This window comes from Esox lucius, chromosome 5, assembly GCF_011004845.1.
Source record: "Esox lucius isolate fEsoLuc1 chromosome 5, fEsoLuc1.pri, whole genome shotgun sequence".
NCBI lineage: Eukaryota > Metazoa > Chordata > Actinopteri > Esociformes > Esocidae > Esox > Esox lucius.
The window spans coordinates 8,573,972-8,599,171 of record NC_047573.1 but is presented as its reverse complement, the minus strand read 5'-3'; the positions used below and the strand labels follow the sequence as shown (position 1 = coordinate 8,599,171).

At 42.6% G+C, this 25,200-nt stretch overlaps 2 protein-coding genes across 5 annotated transcripts; both read left to right on the top strand.

Annotated features, from left to right (window-relative positions):
* Positions 1 to 27: 27 nt before the first annotated feature.
* tubgcp2 (tubulin, gamma complex associated protein 2) lies at positions 28 to 12,206 on the top strand. 4 transcript variants are annotated; one of them, XM_010865662.4, is made up of 18 exons: positions 28 to 125; positions 764 to 924; positions 1,024 to 1,152; positions 1,343 to 1,513; positions 3,531 to 3,693; positions 3,883 to 4,090; positions 4,208 to 4,407; positions 4,730 to 4,919; positions 5,044 to 5,189; positions 5,339 to 5,519; positions 5,597 to 5,777; positions 7,852 to 8,024; positions 8,159 to 8,287; positions 8,405 to 8,525; positions 9,513 to 9,656; positions 10,081 to 10,209; positions 10,855 to 11,018; positions 11,755 to 12,206. In XM_010865662.4, the coding sequence occupies exons 2-18, from the start codon at positions 775 to 777 to the stop codon at positions 11,828 to 11,830; spliced, it is 2,655 nt and encodes an 884-aa protein (XP_010863964.2). In that variant the 5' UTR covers positions 28 to 125; positions 764 to 774; the 3' UTR covers positions 11,831 to 12,206. The 4 variants fall into 4 exon arrangements, with proteins under 4 accessions (XP_010863964.2, XP_010863972.2, XP_010863979.2 ...); XM_010865670.4 differs by having other exon boundaries at positions 44 to 120; XM_010865677.4 differs by lacking the exon at positions 28 to 125 and adding an exon at positions 317 to 334.
* A 203-nt stretch (positions 12,207 to 12,409) lies between these two features.
* Positions 12,410 to 23,232, top strand: LOC105006916 (disintegrin and metalloproteinase domain-containing protein 8). Its single transcript, XM_010865651.3, has 23 exons — positions 12,410 to 12,538; positions 12,837 to 12,940; positions 13,075 to 13,148; positions 13,233 to 13,308; positions 13,446 to 13,522; positions 13,777 to 13,975; positions 14,078 to 14,143; positions 14,255 to 14,317; positions 14,666 to 14,835; positions 15,274 to 15,498; positions 15,589 to 15,766; positions 15,983 to 16,072; positions 16,615 to 16,810; positions 18,961 to 19,063; positions 19,265 to 19,436; positions 19,531 to 19,611; positions 20,073 to 20,157; positions 20,451 to 20,571; positions 20,697 to 20,853; positions 21,653 to 21,700; positions 21,812 to 21,862; positions 21,969 to 22,121; positions 22,547 to 23,232. The coding sequence occupies exons 1-23, from the start codon at positions 12,421 to 12,423 to the stop codon at positions 22,601 to 22,603; spliced, it is 2,664 nt and encodes an 887-aa protein (XP_010863953.1). The 5' UTR covers positions 12,410 to 12,420; the 3' UTR covers positions 22,604 to 23,232.
* Positions 23,233 to 25,200: the final 1,968 nt, after the last annotated feature.

Here is a 25,200-nt window from a genome sequence, read left to right as displayed (position 1 = left end):
TACTTCTAATTAAGGATTTGTACAGATCTGAAAGCTTTTATTATGAAAAATGTGAAACAGAGTGGATGTAGATTCGCTATCTTGACAGTTGGCGGTAAGGGCTTCATCAACAACTGAAGTGTAAGGTAATAGCAAGTAAACAACAATGTTGCATGCTGTTAATGCTTGCTAACCTTAAGTGCTAACACAGAGTAAATGTCAAGGTTCCGTTAATAAAGCTAGTCATGAAAATAGTTAAATTACCTTGTTAACTCGCATCACAATTTCAGACCCTAGCAACTGAACTACTAACGACGTTGCTAGCCAGCCTGCTACTACGCGTTCACTTGCTACTGTGGGTATAGCCACCGTCAACTGTGATGATGTAAGCTTGAGAGCTCAATGACGGCTTACTCGTTCATTAAGTATATTTGTGTTGTTTTTTGTTTCTAACGCTGGCTATGTGGTTTAGCCAGCTGAAGTCATTCGCTACAAGAATCATCAGTTTTGACCCGCTCTTCCCACACTACTGTATATGCAGCCGGTGAAGCTGCAACCTATATGTCTGATGCTGACAAAGAAAGCAGTTTGCCCCATTAACGTATACATTTTCATGGTTGAAATGGCTTAACTTTAGCCAATTTTAGTGTAACGTAGTGGTTAGAGTAAGAAAGTTTGATACATGGAAACCGCTTCTTTTGAGAATGAAAAATAAGGGGGTGGTGGGGATAAAACTCGATGGAGTGTTGATTTATGTATTGCTGTACCACCTTTCCGATTTCAGGTACCTGAGCCATGAGTGAGTTTCGGATACACCATGACGTCAACGAGCTGCTCAGTCTGCTTCATGTCGGAGGTGGTGATGGGGCAGAAGTGTATATTGATCTGCTACAGAAGAACAGGACACCTTACGTCACCACATCCGTGTCTGCGCACAGTGCAAAGGTGATTAATGGGGAATTTCATGTCTGATTAATACTGGGTGCTTTTATGTGTGTGTAATGAACTCCCTATTTATTTTGGACTGGAAACTTCAATTTACAGGTCAAAATAGCGGAGTACTCAAAGACGCCAGAGGACTTCCTTAAAAAATATGAAGAGCTTAAGTCAAAAAATGCCCGCAACCTGGACCCACTGGTGTACCTTCTATCAAAGCTTAGCGAGGACAAAGAGGTAATCACGTTCCTGTTCAAATGCTGACAATACGTGCACTTTTAAAAAGTCAAGTAATAATGAATCGGATTTCAATATGAGATACTCAAAGCCATGTGGGGGTGGGGTGTGTACTCAACCCAACCACCACCTCAGTCTAGTATTGTGGTATGTCCCAATATACAATGTGTTGTATGTTAATCCTTTCCAGATGCTCCAGTGTCTGCAACAGAATGCCAAAGAAAGGTCAGAAGCAAATGCTTCATCAGCTACAAGCACATCCTTTGCAATCCCTCCAACTAGCTCCAAGATGTCCATGCAGGAATTCGAAGAGTTGCGCAAGAAGCTGGGGAACGTCACTGCCAGCTCCCAGGTGCCCCAGGTGTGTACTCATGTCATTTTAAGGTTGCATGTAACCCGGTCACTGTCATCATCAGGCGAGGGAGTTCGGGGTACAGCCCCAAATGTTTTACGAAGTGCCCCGGATCTCAAATCACATACAGTGGGGAGGACAAGTATTTGATACACTTACGATTTTGCAGGTTTCCCCACTTACAAAGCATGTAGAATGTCTGTCATTTTTATCATAGGTACTCTTCAACTGTGAGTGACGGAATCTAAAACAAAAATTCAGAACATTAAGTCATTAGAATTTTATTGCATGACATATGTATTTGATACATCAGAAAAGCAGAACTTAATATTTGGTACAAATACCTTTGTTTGCAATTACAGAGATCATACGTTTCCTGTAGTTCTTGACCAGGTTTGCACACACTGCAGCAGGGATTTCGGCCCACTCCTCCATACAGACCTTCTCCAGATCCTTCAGGTTTCGGGGCTGTCGCTGGTCAATACGGACTTTCAGCTCCCTCCAAAGATTTTCTATTGAGTTCAGGTCTGGAGACTGGCTAGGCCACTCCAGGACCTTGAGATGCTTCTTACGGAGCCAGTCCTTAGTTGCCCTGGCTGTGGGTTTCGGGTCGTTGTCATGCTGAAAGCCCCAGCTACGACCCATCTTCAATGCTCTTACTGAGGGAAGGAGGTTGTTGCCCAAGATCTCGCGATACATGGCCCCATCCATCCTCCCCTCAATACGGTTCAGTCGTCCCAATACGGTTCAGTCGTCCATCCCCAAAGAATGATGTTTCCACCTACATGCTTCACGGTTGGGATGGTGTTCTTGGGGTTGTACTCATCCTTCTTCCTCCAAACACATTGAGTGGAGTTTAGACCAAAAAGCTTTATTTTTGTTTCATCAGACCACATGACCTTCTCTCATTCCTCCTCTGGATCCTCCAGATGGTCATTGGCAAACTTCAGACGGGCCTGGAGATGCGCTGGCTTGAGCAGGGGGACCTTGCGTGCGCTGCAGGATTTTAATCCATGACGGCATAGTGTGTTACTAATGGTTTTCTTTGAGACTGTGGTCCCAGCTCTCTTCAGGTCATTTACCAGGTCCTGCCGTGTAGTTTTGGGCTAATCCCTCACCTTTTTCATGATCATTGATGCCCCACGAGGTGAGATCTTGCATGGAGCCCCAGACCAAGGGAGATTGATCTTCATCTTGAACTTCTTCCATTTTCTAATAATTGCGCCAACAGTTGTTGCCTTCTCACCAATTTTATCCCTGATGTCCTTACACAGCTCTCTGGTCTTGGCCATTGCGGAGAGGTTGGAGTCTGTTTGATTGAGTGTGTGGACAGGTGTCTTTTATACAGGTAACAAGTTCAAACAGGTGCAGTTAATACAGGTAATGAGTGGAGAACAGGAGGGCTTCTTAAAGAACAACTAACAGGTCTGTGAGAGCCGGAATTCTTACTGATTGGTAGGTGATCAAATACTTATGTCATGCAATAAAATGCAGATTAATTATAAAAAAATCATACAATGTGATTTTCTGGATTTCCGTCCCTCACAGTTGAAGAGTACCTATGATAAAAGTTACAGACCTTTACATGCTTTGTAAGTAGGAACACCTGCAAAATCGGCAGTGTATCAAATACTTGTTCTCCCCACTGTATACCGTGAGATTCCTGGATGTGCCATACAGCACTTGTCATGTAACTGGCTGTGTTCGGCACCGTGTTTTTTCGCCCATGATTAACAACATTTTATAGTATGTTATTTATTCATTAAAACAAATCCCAGTCCCACGCAACACGTCTCCCCGCCTCCGTCATCTCGCCACCATAGCCCTTCCTGCCGCTCTGCCGTCTTTTCAAAAGAGTAAAAAAATTCAACTTCTTTTGTGGTATTGAAATCATATTTAACATGGTATAATTGATTTTTTATTGATGTGCCCAAGACTTAAGACTTTATTTGCCCACCGGAGATGATGAAATGGACGGAGCCGAATACTCGTGGAGTTGTACATTTTGTCCTCCCATGTCTTGCAGTCTGCCGAAGTCACACGAAAGATGCTGAGAGACAGGCACAACAAGAAGAACCCTACTCAGCCCAACCCGGTGTTCCCCAACTGGGTGTATGACCGGCCCGCTCTGATCGGGGACTTCATTACTGGCGCCACACCTGCTGGAGGGGACCCAACAGTGGCCATTGGTGTGCTATGGATGTTCCTCTTGTCTTACTTTGACACATTTTCAAAGACTTCATGTCATTTAATTTCACTGACTACAGCGGCTATTGATTTTTATGGTTGAAATGACAGAATGTGTGAAAATCTACCTGGTTCCTATAGAGGTTCTAAAGCATGATTTGTACCTCATATCTCTGGTGTTTTACGGCCAGGTACACTGCCTTTACCAGCCCAGGAACAGGCTCTGGTTGATGACTTGTTATTCGTGCTGATCGGCGTGGATGGCAGAGACATCACAGCCCAGCCTGTCCTCGGGAGACAGAACCGCTCCTTCATCGTTGACCCCACCCTGGACATGTCCGTCAAGGAGCTGGTCAACCGGATACTGCCAGTGGCCTCATACTACTCAACCATAACACGGTGAGTGAACGTTGCGAGGCAAATCCTCACACATTCAGGACAACGCGCGTTGCAATGTCTGTTGCTTTGTTCGCGTTTCGTCTGCCTGCTGACATCGTTAGCCTTCATGTCCGGCAGCTTCACCGAAGAGAAGTGGTCCTTTGAGTATGGCCAGGTGAACCACGCCCTGACGGCGGCCATGAGGACCCTGATGAAGGAGTACCTCATCCTGGTGACCCAGCTGGAACACCTGCACAGGCAGGGCATGCTCTCCCTGCAGAAGCTCTGGTTCTACATCCAGCCCACTATGAGGACCATGGAGATCCTGGCCTCCATTGGTAAAGCCTATATGATCATACTAATATGAGTGCTTTAAAAAAAAAAAGTGTAATTAATTAAAGAACAAATGTACATGACCCATTGGATCATATACAATATACTGTAGTTGGTTGGTAGGTATAGTGTGTTTACAGTGAACGTTTGGACATTTCAATAAATTATTTGGTTTATCAGTGGTTTGTGAATATTTCGTGATGAAAACATGGTTGTGAGGTCTTGTAATTGGTGTATTGTTGCTGTTGTTATTGACTGTCCCAAGTAAAAAGAAATAAGTTATTGATGTGTATTGAATCAATAGGTTGAATGTTCTGTTTCCCACAGCTTCCTCTGTGGATAAAGGAGACTGTATGGGTGGATCGACACTGAGCCTCCTTCATGACCGTACCTTCAACTATACTGGAGACAGTCAGGCTCAGGAGCTGTGCCTCTACCTCACAAAAGCAGCTAGTGTCCCTTACTTTGAAATACTGGAGAAGTGGATCTACAGGGGTATCATCAAGGACCCTTACAGGTACAGGTCTCTTCCTGGATCGTCTCACACTGGATCACTTTACTACAAACCGGTTTTAGGTTGCATACTTTTAGATTTGGTTTGTTCCATTCCATGTTTTTGTGTTTTGGTTTTGTCTATGTAGTGAATTCATGGTTGAAGAGCATGAGCTCCAGAAAGAGAAGATCCAGGAGGACTACAATGACAAGTATTGGGATCAGCGGTACACAATCATACAACACCGAATTCCGTCCTTTCTTCAGAAAATGGCAGGCAAAATTTTGAGTACAGGTGACACACATCATACTATTTCAAGCAAGTTTTGGTGCGTTCTGTGTTCACTGTGATAATTGTGTTGCAAACAATTATTCTCTCCGGATCATTTTAGCTGTAACATTTTTGAGTTTTGATTCATGTTGAGTTTGGATTCTGTTCTACAGGGAAGTATCTCAACGTGGTGAGAGAGTGTGGCCGCGACGTGACTTGTCCAGATGCAAAAGAGGTCCTGTACACTCTGAAAGAGCGAGCCTACGTGGAGCAGATAGAGAAATCCTACTATTACGCCAGTAAGGTCCTTCTGGACTTCCTGATGGAAGAGAAGGAACTGGTAGCACGACTGAGGTAAACAACAAAAACAACAAAAAAACAAAATGACAATTCAATAAAAAATTTTATTAATTAAGTTGTATTCTGCCTAGGTCAATCAAACACTACTTTTTGATGGACAAGGGAGATTTCTTTGTCCATTTCATGGACCTGACCGAAGAGGAGCTCAAAAAGCCAGTGGATGACATCGTCCCTCCCAGACTGGAGGCCTTGCTAGAGCTGGCTCTAAGGATGAGTACAGCTAATACAGACCCTTTCAAAGACGATCTGAAGGTAAATAATTGATGAGGACCAGGCTGACTTATTTTATCTTCATTACAGAGGCACCATCTAGTGGTTATAAAGGAGAGAGGGGCCTCATTTATTTTTTGTTAAGGTTTATGGAGGAGTTTACTCCAACTGGTTTTCTAAATTTTACTAATATTTTCTTTGCACATTTATTATTTATTATCTTTCCTACATTCTGTCTGGAAATCTATAGGTCATGCTAAATTGCTAAAAAGTATATGTAGCAATTATATTCCTACATTCTGTCTGGAAATCTATAGGTCATGCTAAAAAGTATATGTAGCAATTATATTAGACAATCAAAAACATTTCCATTTAGTTAAATTTGTCAACACTTCCATATTGCTTACAGTGAGGGATTATTTTTTTAATCCCCTGATGATTTTGTACGTTTGCCCACTGATAAAGAAATGATCAGTCTGTAATTTTTATAGTACGTTTATTTGAAAAGTGAGAAACCGAATGTCAAAAATGTTATAAACTGATTTGCATTTTAATGAGTGAAATAAGTATTCAACCCCTCTGCAAAACATGACTTAGTACTTGGTGGTAAAACCCTTGTTGGCAATCACAGAGGTCAGACGTTTCTTGTAGTTGGCCACCAGGTTTGCACACATCTCAGGAGGGATTTTGTCCCACTCCTCTTTGCAGATCTTCTCCAAGTCATTAAGGTTTCGGGGCTGAAGTTTGGCAACTGGAACCTTCAGCTCCATCCACAGATTTTCTATGGAATTAAGGTCTGGAGACTGGCTAGGTCACTCCAGGACCTTAATGTGCTTCTTGAGTCACTCCTTTGTTGCCTTGGCTGTGTGTTTTGGGTCATTGTCATGCTGGAATACCCATCCACAACCCATTTTCAATGCACCTGCTGAGGGAAGGAGGTTCTCACCCAAGATTTGACCCCGTCCATCGTCCCTTTGATGCGGTGAAGTTGTCTTGTCCTCTTAGCAGAAAAACACTCCTAAAGTATAATGTTTCCACCTCCATGTTTGATGGTGGGGATGGTGTTTTTGGGGTAATAGGCAGCATTCCTCCTCCTCCAAACACGGCGAGTTGAGTTGATGCCAAAGAGATCGATTTTGGTCTCATCTGATCACAACACTTTCACCCAGTTCTCCTCTGAATCATTTAGATGTTCACTGGAAAACTTCAGATAGGCCTGTACATGTGCTTTCTTGAGCTGTGGGACCTTGCAGGTGCTGCAGGATTTCAGTCCTTCACGGCGTAGTGTGTTACCAATTGTTTTCTTGGTGACTATGGTCCCAGCTCCCTTGAGATCATTGACAAGATCGTCCCGTGTCTCACTGTTCTCATGATCATTGCAACTCCACGAGGTGAGATCTTGCATGGAGCCCCAGACCGAGGGAGATTGACTGTTCTTTTGTGTTTCTTCCATTTGCAAATAATCGCAACCAAGCTGCTTGTCGATGGTCTTGTAGCCCATTCCAGCCTTGTGTAGGTCTAAAATCTTGTCCCTGACATCCTTGGACAGCTCTTTGGTCTTGTCCATGGTGGAGAAGTTGGAATCTGATTAATTGCTTCTGTGGACAGGTGCCTTTTATACAGGTAACAAACTGAGATTAGGAGCACTCCCTTTAAGAGTGTGCTCCTAATCTCAGCTTGTTACCTGTATAAAAGACACCTGGGAGCCAGAACTCTTTCTGATTGAGAGGGGATGAAATACTTATTTCTCTCATTAAAATGCAAATCAATTTATAACATTTTTGACATGCGTTTTTCTGGATTTTTTTGTTGTCATCCTGTCTCTCACTGTTCAAATAAACCTACCATTAAAAAAAATTCACCCTTACTGTATATGGATGAAGAATATTGGTCAGATGATTTGAGGCAACAAAATCTGCCAAATAGTGCTACAAATATCAAGCTCTATATTGAAAATGCTGTAAATGTCTTCGGAGTGAACTTATGTACAAGTATATGTTTATTATAATTCATACGCATTTTCCATTAAAATTCAGACTGGAGTATTTTACTTCTTAGCTTAAAAGAATTAGAATAAAAACACACGCACCCAACACAATTCCATTCTTGTTTCCAGATTGACCTGATGCCATATGACGTGATCACCCAACTCCTCCGCGTGCTGGCCATCGACACCAAGCAGGAGAAGGCCGTCATCAATGCCAACCCCCCCTTGGTGGCTCTCAGCGGCCTGGAGGCCTTTTCCTTTGACTACATTGTCAAGTGGCCGCTTTCGCTCATCATTAACAGGTGGGCACTCCTGGGGCTATGTCACCGGTCTCCTTTTGGGAAAGGGGTATTCTTCACCCAAATCATGGTGTCCAAAATGCTTGTTCTCCAATTAAGCATTTAGAATTTCATTTTTTTTCTTCTTTTTTTTCTAGGAAAGCGCTGACAATATACCAGATGCTGTTCCGACACATTTTTTATTGCAAACATGTCGAGAGGCTTTTGTGCAACGTGTGGATCAGCAACAAAACAGCCAAGCAGTATGCCCTGCACAGGGCCAAATGGTGAGTGGAAACAACTCCTGCAGTTACCTTCCATGCTTCTTTCCATACCGCCCACATTCGCAACTTCCAACAGTAGAAAGGCCCGATATGAGCTATGTGGTTTTCCTCTGCCTGAAGGTTTGCAACAGCCTTTGCCCTGAGACAGCGCATGCTGAACTTCGTCCAGAACATCCAGTACTACATGATGTTTGAAGTTATGGAGCCCACCTGGCACATCATGGAGAACAACCTGAAATCTGTGAGTTGAACGGAACCCAGGGTGTTCCTCAATGTGATAACCTCTCCGAAGACGTCTATCTGGCTAACTTTAAAAGCACTATGTATATGATATGTAGCACAATCGATTGGGATTCCCCAGTTTAGTGGGTCTTTTTTTATCACATAGATAATCGTTATTTCACGAAGGTCTATGAAATCGCGTTAGTGTGAGGAGAGCTATATAACCAGCTGTTGCTGCCCCCTGCTGGCTCAACCCTGCTTTCCTTGAGTGAGAGACTTTCGTGCACAGAGACAGTCCCACTATTACTTCAAGTGATTGATGAACATAGACACAGTTCTGTAATTTGACATTATGCCCCTTTAAGTGCTAGGGCGGAAACGATTGATCAAATTCCCATCAGCGTTGCAGTATTGACATGTGTAATACTCACATCGCAAGACCATGCAATATTTTTGAAACACCAGCTGTGTGTAATGTCAATTTTATTGTTTTATTTTGATCCTTTCGCAGCTGCTTACGGCATACAACCAACCCTTCTTTCTGTTACTTATGTTGCCCAGTTCCACCATGAGTCAGATTCACTGTGTTCAAATGCAGCCAACCAGTTTTTTCAACAAGAACAATTCTGCTTACCACTGTACTTTTGATAAATAATTCAATTTCTGTGAATCAAAACCGGTCACCAGTTTACAAATATATATATTTAGCACCTGAAGAATGGCAGTGTTTTTTAGAAACACTGTTACATTCTTTTGCGTGTACAATGCAGCTCTATTCACTGCTTTTGTGTATTAACCTGTGCTTACTTCTAACATAATTAAATAAATTGCCAGAGATTACAAATTTCAGCCGTGAGACTTTCCTTTGACCCACAAATGTCAGTCTCAACTAAGGTAATTGTCATTGGTCGTAATATCTGCACAGAGCAGTTTGCTACTCTACGCCTTTAATCGGAGTCCCCTCATTAACCATGAATGCCCTAACAGTCTGACCGGTCTCCCTCAGGCGTCCAACATAGACGACGTGCTGTGCCATCACACCACCTTCCTGGACAACTGCCTGAAGGACTGCATGCTGACCAACCCGGAGCTGCTGAAGATCTTCGCCAAGCTCATGTCCGTGTGTGTCATGTTCACCAACTGCATGCTGGTTAGTGGACTCGGAACGGCGTGTGCCGATCTTTTCGCATCAGGGCGGCATGTTGTGGCTTAACCGATGCACTGTAAAGCTACGGCTCTTCCAGTCAGGAAGTCGACGGGTGACAACAGGCACACTTTCATGATGCCCCTCGGCTTTCGCTGGTGCCCAAGTCGCCTGAGGGAGTCGCCAGAGAGCAACGAGACCAGGAAATCCCGTCCGACGATGACAACCCGAGCAATGCTGGCCAACTTTCGTCACCTGTAGTTCTTCCCAGCCACTTGACGGCTAGCGGCCTTACTTTAGACTATCTGGCTGAAGTGTTGTGATGTGTAACCTAATGTATTTTCCCCCTCGTGTGTGTGTGTGTGTGTGTATGTGTGACAGTGGTTTCTCTTACTGCTGCCTCTGACAAAATGTGTGTGTCCTGGCGTAGCGCTTCACCCAGAGCATGAAGCTGGACCGGGAGCTGAACCGCCTGTCTCTGGAGCACGGCACCATGGAGGGCCCTCCAACCCAGAGCGAACGCACTGAGGAGCAGGAGAAGAAAAAGCTCACCTCCAAGGTAATCACACACACACACACACTCACACAGCAGATACTCGCTGTAACTCATAGCAGTGCGCTCAAAGGTGACACATCAAGGAATGACGGGATGTGTTTGAACTTGGTATGGCACGAGTAACAACAGCCGAATATCTTGATTTGATCACCCTGTTGCGGGAAATGGAAAACGTGTTGTGTATTAGAGGTTTAAAGAGGCATAAAGAGACCCATGTCGTCCATAAGCTGCAGCTGATTGCCAGTGTGCACACAAGACTGTTGAACAACTACAGGAAGCATTCAGCTGCTGTCAGTCGAGCTACAGGTGGCACAAGTGGTTATTTACTGTTAACGGCCAATCACTTTTTGACAGGGGCAGCATTGGATTTTGCTTAACTTTCATTAAATAAATTAAGTAAAGCACGATTGTTATGTTATTGCAGTCCAGGCTTTTGGAGTTCCAATTGTAATTCCTGTTGCTGAATTATTATACTTGCTGTAATAATGAAAGAAAATATATTCATGATTACACTGGTGTTATAATGGCGGCAATTAATGTTTGAATTTAAAATATCCATAACCGGGTTGAGGATGGCATTTGCTGTTCCCCAATCGGCAAATGTATTTACCCACGTCGTTGTATTTACCCACGTCCTCCGACCACCAGTTTCTGGCGGAGCACGTGGACGCGTTGCAGTCAGACGCGGGCTTCGAAGCCACCATCAGCAAGTTTGACAGCAACTTCAGCACACTCCTTCTGGATCTGCTGGACAAGCTCAGCATCTACAGCACCACAGATTGTGAGCACAGCATGATTAACATCATCTACAGGTGGGTCTACTGCCAGACACATCCCCAGTGGTCTCCACATGGGCACCCTCGACAGGTATTACAGAAAAAGGCTGTGTTAATTTTAAACAAAAGGCAACAAGCTATATTTCATCCCTGGAAATATGGGGCAACCGTGTTATGTAATGCTTATACAGTTTCTCATAGGAAATGTTTCGGTTAAACAATTTTGACAGCCTCAAAAGTGTGTCTGTAGATACTCAACTGATTATCTACTGACTGTCAGTAACATTTTAACTATCTACCAACCCTAATCCTTACCTTAACTTGTATCCTAAACCTAAATTCAGCAAGCAGTTGCTGATCAAGAGTTTGTTGAACGTTGATAGTGTAACTATCTATGGAACACCTACTAACCTACTAAACCTACTAACATTGGGACTCTCAAAAAAAAGTTTTTTCTAAATTTTTGCCAGAGGCATTTGTTGCTGCCCAGCATTAACACACTTTTTTTCAGCTGATCATACTAGAGTTGCAAACCTCTGGGAACATTTGATTAAATCCTAGAGTTTTACAACGCAGGTGCAGATTGAAGGCTGATAAGTTGCTGTTTGAATCTGGTGTGTTTTAGGGCTAGGCTTGGGTAGGAAAACTGCATAACCCAGGAGGTCTCTAAAACAGCAGTTATTAATCTGTGGTCTATAACTAGTTAATTTATATGGATATTCTGGAATGGTGTACAATCCTGCTAAAAACTGTTTTGAATTTGATTTCATAGATTGGATTTCAACGGATTCTACACGGAGCGCCTCGAGAGGATGGCTATAGAGAGAAGTCAGAAGGCTGCAGCGTAGCACTACTGTGTCAGCGCGTGCGTGGTGATCATCGATGCAATACATCGTTATTCTCACCCCAGTGTAATAAAAAAAAAAAAAAAACATCTTCAGAGAAGACAATTCTCCCCACATCAAAAATGAAGCTATCATCAAACAAATGTTGTAGTGTTTCATTTAAGAAACCAACGCCATAGATATGGATTTGTTCTGAAAAGTGCTTGTGGTGTTCCCTCTTCACGTTTAAAGGGGCAACGGATATATCCATGAACCATATGATACTGTATGATTTTCTCGTATTGGAAGTTAACCTGCTGCTCTATGGGTAACTTATTTTTTTATCTTATTAAATTTGTTTGGGGTTTTATTGCTCAATAAAAAAGAAAATGTCACCAAGCGTTAGCTTTGTCATCTTTGCTTTGTAACCATTCGGTGTACATTATTAATAATAGTTTAAGTAAATGGCATTGCTCAGCTCCACATTTTAGTTTGTAACATTTTAGTTTGTAGTCTGGCTCAGTTTTCCGGTATTATGATGACGTCATAGTTCAGTGGAACGGCTGCCCCTTGCTGATAACGTACGTATAACAGAGAGGCGGAACTGGTAAGAGATGCTTAATTTCTGTGTTCTATATCAATGTCCACAGTATAATAGAGTAACTCAGGGATATTACTCTCCAGCCATGCGGTACGCTCTTTTTTCATTTCTGTTATACATCACGTATTGGGGTAAGTTGAATACATTAAATTGTGGTTTAAAAGTTTAACATTTGCCAATTAAAGGATTACTTACTATGAAATAATTATGATGATTAAACAATGAACAATAAAAACATATTAGGCTAAAAATAAATGCGGGTATTTTAATGAACAGCGGACAGCCCAGCGACCTAATTAGCACGGATGTTAAAAGCACATTACATATTAATAATGTAGAATAATCGTCGGACGATCTCTGTCTAGTCTACTCATTAAATCAACGAATTAACATTACTGACTGAATAGGTATGGATGTCTGTTCTTTCAGTCTTTCTGGTCAAGGGCGCACGGACATTGGATAATGTGGAGCGCTACGATGTAGTCCGACCTCAAAGACTGACTAGTCGGGTCAAAAGAAACATCTCAAACCAGGTGCCTACATGCGGTTATTATTTCTCTGTAATTAAGTGATAGCGATTGTTGTCAAATTGTGGCGATGACCCTAAATGAAGAAGACGTGTTGAACAGTCGCTTTTTATAGTTGTCTTAATAAAATGTTTCCGTAGGTTTATCCTGATCATCTACAGTATGCATTAACCGTTGATGGAAAAAAACACACTATTCATCTGGAGAAAAATAGGTAAATTATGATTAACCAATTACGAGACAATTTTGAGTACGGAAGCAGTTATACTAATTGTTCTTTTACGTGTTCTTTTTATAGGCAACTTTTCGGGAGGCATTACACTGAAACACACTATTCAAAAGATGGAAGGCGGGTGACAACGTTTCCAAATGAGGTAGATAGGATAAATATACTATACCAGCCTCCATTTTTGTCTGACCTTTTGTTTAGTTCCATCCTGGGCAAATGTAATGTTTATGGTATTTCAAGAGAAGCTCAACCAATACTTCCACTAATTTAAACTTCCTTTAGGACCACTGCTATTATCATGGTCATATTCAAGACCTTGAGGATTCATCAGTTAGTGTTGGACTCTGTTCTGGAATTAGGTAAGCAAAATTGCAGTATATTTTCGATTTGATACGGTCAGTTTCTGGACATTCTGAAATGAGTGGGCGATACCTTTGGAGTTGGCAGTCAATCAAATTCTCTTTAAATGAAAGTTCTCCTTTGAGAGACTCACCAGTGCTGAATTTACGACAGATGTTATATACCAGCAATGACAGTAAGGTATGATTCAAATCAGTTTGAAAGCAATTTTGCAACGCCCAGAAACATGCAGCCTCTAATGTGTGTTTTTCAGTGGCTTCCTGAGGGCAGAGCAGAGAGTCTACCTGATTGAGCCTTTAGAAGAGACTGTCGAAGGAGAGCATGCTCTGTATAGGCAGGAACACCTCAGAGCCAACAGTACCCGCTGTGGTCACTCCAACGACAGCCTTGTCTTTGACCATGACCAGGACCTGGGCCCCAGGCTCTCAGGCCTCTACAAGTCCAGTGGCCTGGTGAGGGCACTTACTGCTTCCTCTTAGTTACTATGTTGCTACAATGGTTCATGTCTCCAAACAGTTCTGTTTATCTGTGTTTTTGTTAATTTCTTTTTTTAGAAACGCAAACTCATCACCGGGCCTCAAAAAATTGTGGAGATGTATCTGGTGGCTGATAACGCAGAGGTATGTTATGTAATGACAGTGATTCAGGGTTTCTTGTTTTCTGACAGCTTTTGAAGGAAGCTCACTGGTGTATGTCATTTTTTTTTATTTTATTTTTTTACTTTATTTCAGTTCAGTAGGTATGGAAGCAAAACCAGAGATCGGATGCTGGAAATTGCCAATCATGTTGACAAGGTACTTTTTCAAGGAAACCGACTTGTATGTAATTTTATGTGTTTGTGAAGGACTGGACTAAGCATAGTTTAGAGCACATGGATTTTCCAGACATGGTCCTTTAACATCTCACAAGCACAGCGATTAGAGCACCTAACCAATTACTGAAATGTGGCTAGATTGTGTTTATAATGCTTTTCACAAGCCCAGGGGGTCAGCCAAGCTATATGGAAATAGCTAAAAAAAAAAATATCAAGCATGCTATGTTGAATAGCCTGCTGTTATAACAAGGACTTAGAGGTTGGAGATCCCCCTTGTCCATAGTATGTCTGTCTTATTATTGGAAATACTTCTGTTTCTGCTTCCTAGTTGTATCAGGCATTGAACATCCGGGTCATGTTGGTGGGCTTGGAAATATGGACTTCTGGGGATAAAATTGACGTCTTGGCCAGTCCTGAAGATACCTTGGAAAGGTTTCTCAAGTGGCGTCAAGACGTCCTTCTGAAGAGGGCTAAGCATGACAATGCCCAGTTCATCACGTGAGTCTTCTTCATCTTTTGTGTTTTGAGGTAAAAGGATATAGATTGCAAATAATTTTGGGGGTGGTCAAAATGAAGGTGTTGTAAATTTAGCACACAATTTAACAGGATTAATTACACCAAAAATATCCAAAATACTGTATACATTAATAAAACTAAAATCTACAATGCAATGTGAAAACAAGTTGATTTAAGGTTAATTGTGCACTTTGCGAAGCGTTACTTTACAGAGTCATGACACCGTTACCTTGTAATGTTTATACTTTCTGTACTTATTTTCAGTATTTAGGGAAAGGGAATATATTTCAGTTTGCACACAAGATCCAACCTAAATTTGTCCTTAAGTTGATAAAAAGTTGTATATTATTTGACAGCCCTAAATAATTGTTCTTAGAGGTCTAAAGATTTTCCCCCGCAAAATGTGGTTGTCTTCAACAGCGGTATAGACTTCATGGGCGACACAGTTGGACTGGCAAATAAACTTGCCATGTGCACTGGAAGTTCAGGTGCAGTCAACCAGGACCACAACAGGAACCCTATAGGAGTTGCATCCACCATTGCTCACGAGATGGGCCACAACCTGGGAATGTCCCACGACACCTCTGGCTGTACCTGCGGGACTTTGCAGTACAGCGACAACTGTGTCATGACCGATCGGGTCAGGTAAACAACAAAGCACCCAAGGAACACTTGTGTCGACATGCCGACACGTTTGCCTTTACCAGTCGTGAGTAATCATTCCTATAACTCCAGGTCAGTTTACCCAGAGCTGTTCAGTAGCTGCAGTCGGGAGCAACTGAGGGACTTCCTGGAGAGAGCCAATCCCAGTTGTCTGCTGGACACGCCTGGCTCTGATAGGCTGTATCTGGGCCCCGCCTGTGGCAATGCCTTCCTGGACCCTGGAGAGGAATGTGACTGTGGAACTGTAAATGTGAGTCAGGCTTACAAGGCTCACTATTCCCTCAAAACCAAGTCCAAGGGTTAAAAAAGTATAAAGGGGACATACACGTGAACACATGCTTTGCACTGAAAATGACACTTCTGTTTTTGGTCGACTATTATAAACGATACGTTCAACAGGTGTTCACCCGACACATCTTTTGGGGTGTTTTTCTCTCCGTCTGATGTGTTTCCGTATCTCTCCCAGGAGTGTAAGAATCCCTGCTGTGACCCCACAACCTGTCGTCTCACTCAGGGTTCCAGCTGTGCCCATGGAGAGTGCTGTGAAAACTGCAAGGTACATGCATTTCCTGGGGATCTGGGCGCTTTGTTGAACATATGATTGCATGATTCAGACCAGCTGGTCGAGTCCATCTCTGATCTCTCTCCTGCTCACGACGACTCAGACAGCAGACAGACACACCCAACTGACTGCAACTAATAACCAACAGCAATAAATATAAAATAGCCACAGGAGAAGTAGGGTTTGGCTCTATAAAGAACAGATGGCAGGATTGAGAAAGGCTAGCGATGGTATCAGGAAACAGACTGGGGCTGTGATTTCCTGAACTTTTTTGCTCGTATCCTTCCCCAATACGACAGTCAGGGGACGGAAGGATGTGGGCCTTGTCAGTATTCAAATGAAAGATGTTCTGTGTGAAGCAAACTTGGCAACTAGCCTAGAATCATCGATTTTGCTGTTGTGGCAGTATCAGATTATTTTAAGTTGGTGCATTGAGCATCCATTCTGGAAAGAGAAAACCCAATGTGAATGTACTAGTTATTCGGATGTTGTGGCGTTAATGACCTAACCACTGAAGTGTTTGTTTCCCGTTGAAGCTCAAACAGTCAGACAGTTTGTGTAGAGCAGCTTCCACTGATTGTGACCTGGCAGAGTATTGCACTGGGATGTCAGAGCGTTGCCCTGAAGATACCTTCCAGATGAACGGGAAACCCTGCAACTCCGATCAAGGCTACTGCTACAATGGACAGTGTCCAACACTTCAGCAACACTGTAGGAGACTTTGGGGACCAGGTACTTTGTCCCTGTGGTTTTATCTACATTGCTTTTGGATTAAAACCTTACAAAAGGGTAACATAAATGTACTCTGAACACCTCCAAGCTCCGGATAAAATAAGAGACCACTGCACCTTTTTCTTTCCTTTCCAAGAAGGTCGAAAAAAGGAAAGTTTTGTGTGAGGAACAGAAGCGTTTAATTTGCAGTGGTCTCTTCATTTTAATCCTTCTGTTCAAGAGACCACTGCAAATTGAACAACTTAATTTTTTCAAGAGCTGTTTGTGTATATATATATATATATATATATATATATATATATATATATATATATATATATATATATATATATAGACACACACCTAAAGGATTATTAGGAACACCTGTTCAATTTCTCATTAATTCAATTATCTAATCAACCAATCACATGGCATTTGCTTCAATGGATATAGGGGTGTGGTCAGCTGGGAAAATGCCTTGTTGATGCTAGAGGTCAGAGGAGAATGGGCCGACTGATTCAAGCTGATAGAAGAGCAACTTTGACTGAAATAACCACTCGTTACAACCGAGGTATGCAGCAAAGCATTTGTGAAGCCATAACACGCACAACCTTGAGGCAGATGGGCTAAAACAGCAGAAGACCCCACCGGGTACCACTCATCTCCACTACAAATAGGAAAAAGAGGCTACAATTTGCACGAGCTCACCAAAATTGGACAGTTGAAGACTGGAACAATGTTGCCTGGTCTGATGAGTCTCGATTTCTGTCAGAATTTGGCATAAACAGAATGAGAACATGGATCCATCATGCCTTGTTACCACTGTGCAGGCTGGTGGTGGTGGTGTAATGGTGTGGGGGATGTTTTTTTAAGGGGCACACTTTAGGCCCCTTAGTGCCAATTGGGCATTAAATGCCATGGCCTACCTGAGCATTGTTTCTGACCATGTCCATCCCTTTATGACCACCATGTACCCATCCTCTGATGGCTACTTCCAGCAGGATAATGCACCATGTCACAAAGCTCGAATCATTTCAAATTGGTTTCTTGAACATGACAATGAGTTCACTGTACTGAAATGTCCCCCACAGTCACCAGATCTCAACCCAATAGAGCATCTTTGGGATGTGGTGGAACGGGAGCTTCGTGCCCTGTATTTGCATCCCACAAATCTCCATCAACTGCAAAATGCTATCCTATCAATATGGGCCAACATTTCTAAAGAATGCTTTCAGCACCTTGTTGAATCAATGCCACGTAGAATTAAGGCAGTTCTGAAGGCGAAAGGGGGTCAAACACAGTATTAGTATGGTGTTCCTAATAATCCTTTAGGTGAGTGTATACATTCCCCTAAAATGTATGTTATAATGGGAAAATGTTTTTTTCCTGAAAAGTTTCAGTAGTATTAACACTACTGTTACATCACTGTTGTAGATATCAATGGGAGAAATCAATCATAGCACAGAAAAGGCATCGAGGTTGGCAGAGACAAAGGCCTTCGTGATGCTATTGACTTGTTTTAATGATCTATTAACGTTCCTCCTTAAGGGAGCACCTAGTTGGAGGTACGCATGTGTATGAACATAATTAGTCAAAAACATACAAAATCTTGTCCGCTCTGTTCATTTATATGTTCTAGTTTGGTAATAATTTGGAATAACTGTTCAATCAATGTGACAACTTGCAGAATGTCACTTCCCAAAACTGGACTTTCTGTCGTCACCATGTTGGGTGTTGAGCAGAAATTCTAAACGGATGCTTCTATTCGTTGCGTAATCATCCCTAACTGACATTGTTTCATCAACACAAAGCAAAACAAAAATCAGAACTTTTCCCGGGGGGCAAAAAGACAGTCCTAGATCAGTGTTGCCAGATGAGGAGGTTTTGCAGTTGGGCTATTTTTAATGACAGTGCGTGGGCAAACAAATGGCCTTGAGCGGGTCGATTCACAGATAGGGTTGTATAGGTTCAACCGTTTTCTTTCTTCTGGAGTCTGCGGGCGATTGGGCGGTTTACAGTCAATCAAATCTGGCAACACTGTCCTAGATGCAATCGTATTCGATTAACGCAGGTTGAACGCCACGCTGTGAGTTGGGCTATGATCATAGCCTAGGTAAAGGAGAACCTGTCATATTGTGTGGAACTCAAAGGTCATCTGTGTCGTCCTCCAGCGGCCCAGGTAGCCACAGATAACTGCTTCGATTTAAACATGGGTGGCAGTGAAGGAGCCAACTGTGGAAGGACCAAATATGGCTTTGAGCGCTGCACACAGCTGTAAGTGCCCCTTCTCACCTGTCACACTGACTTCCTGTGTTTGGCCGTTTCCTTTCAACCATCACGACGTGACCACATAATGCCCCGCCTCAACCCTCCCTGAGGCAATTTACTAATGAAAGGAAAAGGTTGTGATTTAAATTTGTGCTGTTAAGAAACATGTTGACATACTTTCACATCACATTTTGTTATTTGTCATAGGAACAGAAAATGCGGGATACTCTTTTGCTCAGGAGGAGATGAGTATCCCATCACTGGGCTAAAAGCCTTTTATAGCATGCCGAATGGGGAAAAATGTAACAAAGCAGTGGACCAGGATAAAATAAGATCCCTCGACATGGTCCCGACCGGAACCAAATGTGGGATGAATATGGTGAGACCTTTTATGAATTCCGCATCAGTCCTTTCCAACTGAATAAAATGTATATAAGAAAGTAAAGCAAGCTAACTCCTCGTTGTTTCCGTAGGTTTGCTATGACCACAAATGTCAAGATGTCAAGGTCTTTGGCCAAACGTCAGACTGTTCATCGAAATGCCACAACAATGGGGTGAGTGTGCAGCTTGTCATTTTATTTATTTGTGGATATATTTCTACTGCAACATATTCTTTATTAGATGGAAAATGCATGGAAAGATGGAGGAGAGGGTTATTTGCTGACAGGAAAGTATTCCTGTCAGTAGTCCCATGTGGGTTCATTTTTGTTTGTGTGGTCTGTTTAATTACTCTTACGAACGTTTTGGAGCAGAGGCAGTGAGACATGGGTAGAGGGAGCAGAAATATCTAGGGGATGATGTGGTGATCGAAACAGGGCCTTCACTTTCAGAGGCTAGAGTGTTAACCACTCGACCAGCAGATTCAAGCCATTAGTGAGAGTTACCTCACAAATATATATAAATATTGTGTGCCTCTACAGATATACAACCATGCGGTAACAGAAGTGCTTCCGAGGTGCCACAGTCCACATGTCTGAAAAGTTTATTAGTCTTCACAATGTGCTCTCTTTCCTAGGTGTGCAATAACAAGGGTCAGTGCCACTGTAACCCAGGCTGGGCTCCTCCCTACTGTGACATCACCTATTCAGACTTGCCTCGAGGTATGTCTCCCGCTTTTTGGACTTGCAATGTCATAAAGGTATTGGTTTTGGGGCTAGCAATGTAGTTAAGGTATTGGTTTTTGGGCTAGCATTGTAGTTAAGGTATTGGTTTTTGGGCTAGCATTGTAGTTAAGGTATTGGTTTTTGGGCTAGCATTGTCATTAAGGTATTGGTTTTTGGGCTAGCATTGTAGTTAAGCTTATTTCTTTGTGGACTAACATTGTCGTTATCTTATAACATTGTCAAAATATTTTATATAACATCTTGATTACTGGTTATGTTCTTTTTTTCAGAGAAGTTTGGCATCATGGCTGGCGTCTCAGCAGCCGTGGTTGTCTTGTTTCTGCTCACATTCCTGGTTGCGGGGCTGATGTGCTGCAAGAAGGACAAGAGAGAAAACTACACCTCCAAAAGGTGGGTTTCTTCGCGGACTTTGAACAACTCACAGTTATGAACGCAACTTTACAGTTGTCATCTCAGATTATTTGGTACCAAGTCGACTTATTTCTTTGTTATGCATGGCCCTTCTGACCTTGCAGAAAAGTCCACTCTACCTCGGGCCAGTTGAACCCAATGTTCCGGGAGAGGGATCAGAAGTCCCGTGAAATCAGCCAACCTACCTTCATGGAGACCTCTGCAAAACAAGCCTGCACCCCTCTGTTTGTCACTGTGGTCCCCTCCAGGCCCCCTCCACAGGTAAACCGCATTACCACTGCACCATTATTAACTCAACATTACCTCTACTCCCATATCAACTCACCATTACCACTGTACCATTATTAACTCAACATTACCTCTACTCCCATATCAACTCACCATTACCACTACACCATTATTAACTCAACATTACCTCTACTCCCATATCAACTCACCATTACCACTACTCCAGGCTGCATAATTAAGGCCTGTTATGTGGAGTTACTAGTCTGATCTTACAGGTCAGGTCACACCTAAGAAATCACTGGAGTCAGTAGAACAGGTAGAGTAGACTGCAGTGTTCTGGCAGATATTGATCATCCCAAAATTTTGCCATAATTATTTTCAGTTCTCTGGACTGGAACACAAAATACTCTCTGACTTGACACTTCCATCACTCCTTACACCTTCAGGAAACTGTTTGGCAGGAGTGTCATTGACAAAGGCTGCTGAACTTGATGCATTTTTTTTTTTGGAGGGAACAGTGGCTAAGGTGATGTTGGCATAGACGTCTGAGGGAAAGAAATCTACCTCGGGCAGGTTCCAGTGAATGAACCCCTCATTTCACACTTCAGATGTATCGTGAAAGAATGGGGTCGCATCCCGCCAATAGAGTTAATTTTATTTTTTATTTTTACACAATCTGTGCAGAGGTGTGCTAAAGCTCTGGTGGCTTCGCGTTGATGTATCCTTCATGACGACTGTCATCTGTGTGTTATTTCTGTGTGAAATGCCTGCTGGGAAAAGAATATGTAAAATAAACGGAATCCAGTGTTCATTCTGAAATGTTGTCTTCCAGCCCCCAATGGATTTTCCTGCAGCGTCGCGTGGGTCTCGGACTGAACCGGTGAGCTTTGCCCAATCAAATTCCAAGACCTTTCATGTTAATAAAGTCTGGAATCTTGGAAATGCATAGTTAAGTACCAAACACGCTAACGTCGTCTCTATTCCTTCACAGAGTAAAAGACTTCCTCCAACAAAGCCTTTGCCGACTGTGAATTGCAAACCGGTGAGTCATTGCAACCATTACATTCCAGCCACTGAAGGACATGATGAAAACGTGTCAAATTCTCACTGTCGAACTTGTTACGAATGGTTTTTTCTTGTTCTATTAGAAAACCACGCCTGTTGTCCAAGTACCACCAGCAAAGCCCAGTCCTCCTCCAGTGCCTCCAGTCAAACCCACAGCATCAAAGCCTGTTGTCCAAATGCCACCAGCAAAGCCCAGTCCTCCCCCAGTGCCTCAAGTCAAACCCACAGCATCAAAGGTGCCTAGCAAATACCCACAAGGAAGTTTCCATCGAATAGTCATGTCTTAGCAAAAACATTCCCCTTAAACCATTGCTTATATATATATAAATATATACAGCTCTGGAAAAAATTAAGAGACCACTGCACCTTTTCCTTTCCTTTCCAAAAAAGTCGAAAAGGGAGTTTTTGAATAAGGAACAGAAGGGTTAAAATTAAGAGACCACTGCAAATTGAACGCTTCTGTTCCTCACACAAAACATAACTTTTTTGGAAAGGAAAGAAAAAGGTGAAATTTTTTTCCGGAGCTGTATATTTAATCATATATATATATATATATATGTGTATGTGTGTATGTATATACAAAAATTGTATAACTCCATACAAAATCAGAATAATATATTTTCCAAGATGGCTGTGTAACTGATCCCTCCGTGTTCGGCAGACCTTAGGAACAGGCCACAAGACTGCACTGAAGCCTCCCCCCATGCCACGTCGATGAGGATGATGACTGCTGCACCGGGCAGTCGGGTGACTCATAGGGAGACAGGGCTTCAATGTGTCCAGTACTCATTTCAGACTCTAGGAGGTCCTGGGTGACCACACCTGAAGTAAACTGTAGAGAATATCTTTGAAGACTCGACAGTAACATGGAGGGGGTTTCTGAAAATGGGCTGCTCAACTGCAGAGGAAAAGTTGTTTGGGAAATGTTGGTGCAAAACATTTGTGGTGTGTTTTGTCATGCAGTGTTTTCCCCGCCCCCACAACTATTGTAAAGTGGACCACTCCTTTTTATAAGAACCTAGCAGTTGCACTTTTATAAGTTCTTGCAATATTTTCACCTTTTATGGGGGCTTAAACCTGTCTTTGTGGAATTGTACTCATGAATGTTAATTTAATGTTTGTTATGCCAGTGGGTGCCTTTTTTACGAAGATGTTTTTATTACACTGATATTATTATTATTATTATTTTTTAAAGATATGACTTATGATTGGTACAAGTTAAAGGTAGGCTTGAAGAAATGTAATCACGTGTACTGCATAATGCCTGATTATTTCGACGTGCAATAATTCAATTCAATGCCTGGAAACTTGATTGTTGCAAATAATAAACAATTGCCTAATCAAATCCATAGTTGTTTGTCCCAGCTTTACCAGGCAACAGAAGTAGGATAGAGAATAAGTAGAGCGTACCATGAGCTGAGTCGTGAGATGAGGTGTCAACATAATAAGTGAAGCAAAATAAGTGCTTTTTATCAATATTCCAATCCTGGACTGGAGTTGAATGGCTCCACTAACACTTGTTTGTTCACCAGGGACTCATCTAGTTTGCGATGAGCCAGAAGAAGGGAAGTATCGTAGCTAAGAGGGCGACTTAATGGTGTCGCATCCCTTGCCATCAGGCCCTTGGGGCAGCGCAAATTTGTGTCAAGCACGGAAGTCGTGGGCTGCGCCCCTCTCTGGAGAACAGGCTGAGCGAGCAGCACAGAGGATTTTACACATGCGCCGTGAATAGTGAATCAATCATCCATCCCAGTGGTCTGGAGATTGACAATAAAGTACGTGTTTGTCTCAAGTACAATAATGTAACACGTTGCGTTGTTGTGACAAAACCCAATCTGACCTCAGATGTCCCAGGGGGTTGGGAGACCTAAATATGATGACATTCTACAGTGTATATTGCTCAATCTGATACATGACCAATTTTGTCATATTTACTTCAGGGAACCCAAAAAAACTGTTTAGTGAAGTGGTTGGAGGTCATTTTAGGAATTTGCTGATTCCGTTGTCATTTAATGTATCCCGCTTCAACGTAGAGTTGGGTCATAGGGATTTGCAATATCTACAGACACAATGTTTTGCCATGTTCTGCATTATGAACGTGCCTCTCTGTAACTATCTGATCCTACTCTATAGTCCATTGTTTCTACTCTGACCTATCCATTTAAACTGTTTCGCTCTAAGCCGAAATGGATGGCGACATTCCCCTACTGTTGTCATGGAATGCGAAGTCATCCCGCAGGTGGTTCTGAAGTTAATGAAATCTTGGTGAGAAATGATTGTTTTCTTCCAAGGTTGAGAAAGAAGGGCCTATTCTGTATTGCAGCAACACTGAGGTTATGTTTTAGTTCATCATCCGAATGTTTAGCCAAATATGGTCAGTTTGTCCACTGCACCTCTATACTTAAGCTGTAGAAATATGTTACATTTGATTCCAGTAACCAATTATTGCAAGACATTTTAACGCAAAACCAAGTACAAAACAGGATTCGCAATTAAAGTTGTCTGCTCTTGTGTTTGTAAATAAAGCATCTCATACTCTGTAAGGTGACCTGAACTTCCTGCAACGTGAACTTTCTTTACCCCTTCACCGCTTTGATTCTGTCAATGTCTAATTTGTTGGACGTTCTAAAGAGGAAAAATAGCCACAATCTGTGAGTTTTATTTTTACGGAACGCATAGTTTGTTCTAGCTGATCAAGGGAATATTGCCAATAAACTAAATGTACAGTCTGGGAACAGTCTGGGTCTTTAATTACTAATTTAATTTCCCTTGATATCTCTGGGAGGTTCCGATAGGTCCCGGTAGTGTGGCAGGAAAGAATAAACAAACAGCCCAAGGCACTGACGGCCCATCACATCAAGTGTGATATATGAAACTGTAATGTACTCTGAGAGTTCAAGTTCAAATTCATACTGTTGTATATTCAGGGTCGAAACGTACTGACTTAGAATAAACCATCCAAATAAGTAACAGGGTGGTCTGAATGGGTCACAATGAGGGACTGGAACAAAAGCATGGTGTTGTCAGAGGAGCCGTGTAACAGATGGGCTATGGATTACAAACTGATTCACAACAGCTCCCAGATTTACGGGCAGTCTCCTGGCCGGTCTTCTGAGTGACTCTAGGAAATGGGTCGGGAATCACGGAGTGACTCAGTTCTGCTGTCACCCCGACTCCTCTGTGAGGCTTTTGTCTGGGTCAGCACTGAACGAGGGGGGGGGGCACAGCAGGAAGGAACCCTGATCTGGGATCAGTTTGTTGTTTCACATGGCAGACATGGAAGGAGGGAGGCCGATCCTGGATCAGCACTTGATG